The sequence below is a fragment of the Salvelinus sp. IW2-2015 genome, unplaced genomic scaffold, assembly GCF_002910315.2.
Source record: "Salvelinus sp. IW2-2015 unplaced genomic scaffold, ASM291031v2 Un_scaffold2002, whole genome shotgun sequence".
NCBI classification, from domain to species: domain Eukaryota; kingdom Metazoa; phylum Chordata; class Actinopteri; order Salmoniformes; family Salmonidae; genus Salvelinus; species Salvelinus sp. IW2-2015.
In genome coordinates, this window is record NW_019943352.1 from 139,684 (window position 1) to 143,814 (window position 4,131).

Genomic DNA, 4,131 nt, shown 5'->3' on the forward strand with positions numbered 1-4,131 from the left:
GACACCTTCTCTCTCTCTCACTAGGTGCAGAGCTGGCAGAGTCCACTGCTAAGATCTGACACCTTCTCTCTCTCTCACTAGGCTGCAGAGCTGCAGTCCACTGCTAAGATCTGACACCTTTCTCTCTCTCACTAGGCTGCAGAGCTGGCAGAGTCCACTGCTAAGATCTGACACCTTCTCTCTCTCTCACTAGGTGCAGAGCTGGCAGTCCACTGCTAAGATCTGACACCTTCTCTCTCTCTCACTAGGCTGCAGAGCTGGCAGAGTCCACTGCTAAGATCTGACACCTCTCTCCTCTCACTAGGCTGCAGAGCTGGCAGAGTCCACTGCTAAGATCTGACACCTTCTCTCTCTCTCACTAGGCTGCAGAGCTGGCAGTCCACTGCTAAGATCTGACACCTTCTCTCTCTCTCACTAGGCTGCAGAGCTGGCAGAGTCCACTGCTAAGATCTGACACCTTCTCTCTCTCTCACTAGGCTGCAGAGCTGGCAGAGTCCACTGCTAAGATCTGACACCTCTCTCTCTCACTAGGCTGCAGAGCTGGCAGAGTTCACTGCCAAGATCCCCTGTTGGAGGAGGCCAAGATCCAGGAGGAAGAGGCTGAAACATGGCAGAGCAGAGTGAGTCTCCTTCCCTCGGGCACCTTCAGCATGACCTCATACACCTCATCTCTGAGGGATCAACTGAATGTGAAAGCCAAACCATAGCTGCCTAGCCAGCCACTGTTGATGCAAAAAGGCTTTATGAATCATTTGATTGATTTAATTATTGATAGATTTGAACCTTTTGTCTCTCTCTCTCTCTCTCCTGCCAGGCTAAGGAGGTGCAGGAGGATTCTTCTGAAGACTAGGGAGGAGCTTCACCTGGTAATGGCCGCCCCCCCGCTGCCATCCCGGCCCCTCCCTCACCTGACAGCAGCCACAGCAGCCACAGCGACCAGGAGGAAAGCGAGGAGAACAGCACGTACAGCGCTGAGCTGCAGCAGCAGGACATCAACGACCACCGGGAGGAGGAGGAGCGTGTCACCGAGGCCGAGAAGAACAAACGTATTCAGCACAACTAATGGTGAGTCTCAGTCCAACTGGGCCATGTGGGCTTGGTCTCTGGGGCCCGTGTGGCTGTGGTCTCTGGGGCCCGTGGGCTGTGGTCTTCTGTGAGCTCGTGGTCTCTGGTGGGCTGTGGTCTCTGGGGCCCTGTGAGCTGTGGTCTCTGGTGGGCTGTGGTCCGGGGCCTGTGCTGTGGGCCTGTGGGCTGGGGGCCCTGTGGCTGTGGTCTCTGGGCCTTGGGCTGTGGTCTCTGGGGCCCGTGGGCTGTGGTCTCTGGGCCCTGTGGGCTGTTGCTCTGGGCCCGGTGTGGCTGTGGTCTCTGGGGCCCTGTGGGCTGTGGTCTCTGGGGCCCTGTGGGCTGTGGTCTCTGTGGCCCTGTGGGCTGTGGTCTCTGGCTGTGGCTGTGTCTTGGGGCCCTGTGGCGTGTGGTCTCTGGTGGCTGGGGCTCTGGGGCCCTGTGGGCTGTTGTGTCTGGTCTCTGGTGGCTGTGGTCTCTGGGGCCCTGTGGGCTGTGGTCTCTGGGGCCCTGTGGGCTGTGGTCTCTGGGCCCTGTGGGCTGTGGTCTCTGGTGGGCTGTGGTCTCTGGTGGGCTGTGGTCTCTGGGCCCTGTGGGCTGTGGTCTCTGGGGCCCTGTGGGCTGTGGTCTCTGGGCCCTGTGGCTGTGGTCTCTGGGCCCTGTGGCTGTGGTCTCTGGTGGGCAGTGGTCTCTGTGGGCCCTGTGGGCGTGGTCTCTGGGCCCTTGGGCTGGGTCTCTGGGGCCCTGTGGGCTTGTGTCTCTGGGGCCCGGTGGGCTGTTGGTCTCTGGGGGCCCTGTGAGCTGTGTCTCTGTTGGGCTGTGGTCTCTGGGGCCCTGTGGGCTGTGGTCTCTGGGCCCGGTGGGCTGTGGTCTCTGGGGCCCTGTGGGCTGTGGTCTCTGGTGGGCTGTGGTCTCTGGGGGCCCTGTGGGCTGTGGTCTCTGGGGCCTTGTGAGCTGTGGTCTCTGGTGGGCTGTGGTCTCTGGGGCCCTGTGGGCTGTGGTCATTATTTGTGTACGAGTTAAGAGAATATAAACTTTTAAAAGTGAGATTTTTTACTGGGCAGTTACTTTAACCCTTTCTGTCTGCAGTCCCTGAGTGCTGACCTGGCCGAGACCAGAGACGACACCTTGAAGACTCAGAACGACCTGCTACACACGGAGAACGTCCGCGCTGGCCGGGACAAGTACAAGACCCTGCGGCAGATCCGTATGGGCAACACCAAACAGAGAGTGGACGAGTTTGAATCCTTGTAGATCACAGAGAGAGAGAGAGAGAGCGAGAGAGATAGTTGGAGAGAGAGAGCGAGATAGATGGAGTAAGTGAGAGATGGAGAGAGAGAGAGGGAGGGAGAGAGAGAGAGATGGAGAGAGAGAGAGATGGAGAGATGGAGAGAGAGAGAGAGAGATGGAGGGAGAGAGAGAGAGAGAGATGGAGAGAGAGAGATGGAGAGAGAATGGTCTTGGAGAAAACTTTTAAAAAAGAAAACGTACTTTGTTGGTCCGTAGGAAGCTTTGGTAGAAGTAATACCGCTCACTGTTTAGCCAGGACCTAAATATCTCCAACTCCTACAGTAATCTCATTGAGAAAAGGCACAGCATCACACTGACTGAGAGATCAAGTTTATAACATTAGAAAAACGATAACATAGAACATTTTAAATCAGAGATAGTGTTGCCCTTTTTTTTTTAAATAAAAAATAACTGATCATGAAACAAAGTAGGAGCTAGTGTTTTTTGTTTTGTTTTAATCCCAACTCTGATAAGAAAGAATTCTTATTAAAGAGCAAATGAGTGTTTCCTCATTTTATGACACGTGGTTTTGTCTCTTCAATAGATATACCTAGGAGGGGAAAAAGAGCAAGTTGTTTTCAATGATCATTATTTCCACATGATTTAATGATACACCATACTGTTAACATGCATGTGTGTGTGTGTGTGTGTGTGTGTGTGTGTGTGTGTGTGTTTGTGTGTGTGTGTGTGTGTGTGTGTGTGTGTGTGTGTGTGTGTGGTGTGTGTGTGTGTGTGTGTGTGTGTGTGTGTGTGTGGGTGTGTGTGTGTGTGGTTAAAATGAACTGTACATTGCTATATTTTAAAACTATGGTAGCTTCTTAAGTAGTCCGTTTCTTCACAGACCCTGACGCTATCTTTACATACCAATAAGAATGATTGAATGCACGTTATAAATATTGATTACCAATCATATGTGATTACACAAATGACTTAAGTAAATAAATGACTCAGTAGGTTGTATTGATCAGAGGGGGTGCTGGAGTATTCACTCCTTCCTAGTGCACTCCTTTCACCAGAGCCCACCTATCCCCTTTATAGTCACTCTTTCACCAGGGCCCACCCTATCCCCTTCTAGTGCACTCCTTTCACCAGAACCACCTATCCCCTTTATAAGCACTCTTCACCAGAAACCCACCCTATCCCCTTTCTAGTGCACTCCTTTTCACCAGGGCCCACCCTATCCCCTTTCTAGTGCACTCCTTTCACCAGGGCCCACCCTATCCCCTTTATAGTGCACTCCTTTCACCAGAACCCACCCTATCCCCTTTATAGAGCACTCCTTCACCAGGGCCCACCCTATCCCCTTCTAGTAGCACTCCTTTCACCAGGCCCACCCTAGTCCCTTTCTAGTGCACTCCTTTCCACCAGGGCCCACCTATCCCTTTCTAGTGCACTCCTTTCACCAGAACCCACCCTACTCCTTTATAGTGCACTCCTTTCACCAGAACCCAACCCTATCCCCTTTCTAGTGCACTCCTTTCACCAGGGCCCACCCTACCCCCTTTCTAGTGCACCTCTTTCACCAGAACCCGATCACTACATAGGGATAGGACGGTAGTATTATTTATTTAATTTTGTCCATTAAACAGAGCATTTGTCTGGGTTGCAGCTGTATATTGAAGAGAACCAATTGACTATAAACGATTGTACTAATGATGATTTATGAATCTTATGCTGTCATGTGGCTATGCCTGTAATGATCGGAAGACGATCATTATCTTGGACTCACACTGTTCAATTAAAAAACATCACAAGTTTGTTTGATTTCTTCATGTTTGT

General features: G+C 52.0%; 1 protein-coding gene and 1 long non-coding RNA gene across 3 annotated transcripts; both read right to left on the minus strand.

Annotated features, from left to right (window-relative positions):
• Window positions 1-1,059: 1,059 nt before the first annotated feature.
• LOC139024907 (proteoglycan 4-like) lies at window positions 1,060-2,067 on the minus strand. Its single transcript, XM_070439889.1, has one exon. The coding sequence runs from the start codon at window positions 2,065-2,067 to the stop codon at window positions 1,060-1,062; it is 1,008 nt and encodes a 335-aa protein (XP_070295990.1).
• A 1,009-nt stretch (window positions 2,068-3,076) lies between these two features.
• Window positions 3,077-3,935, minus strand: LOC139024910 (uncharacterized). Of its 2 annotated transcripts, none has more exons than XR_011476304.1 (3): window positions 3,806-3,935; window positions 3,488-3,648; window positions 3,077-3,375 (listed from the first exon to the last, which is right to left on the minus strand). It is a non-coding gene; the product is annotated as an uncharacterized lncRNA (long non-coding RNA). The 2 variants fall into 2 exon arrangements; XR_011476305.1 differs by having other exon boundaries at window positions 3,488-3,687.
• Between the last annotated feature and the right edge of the window lie 196 nt (window positions 3,936-4,131).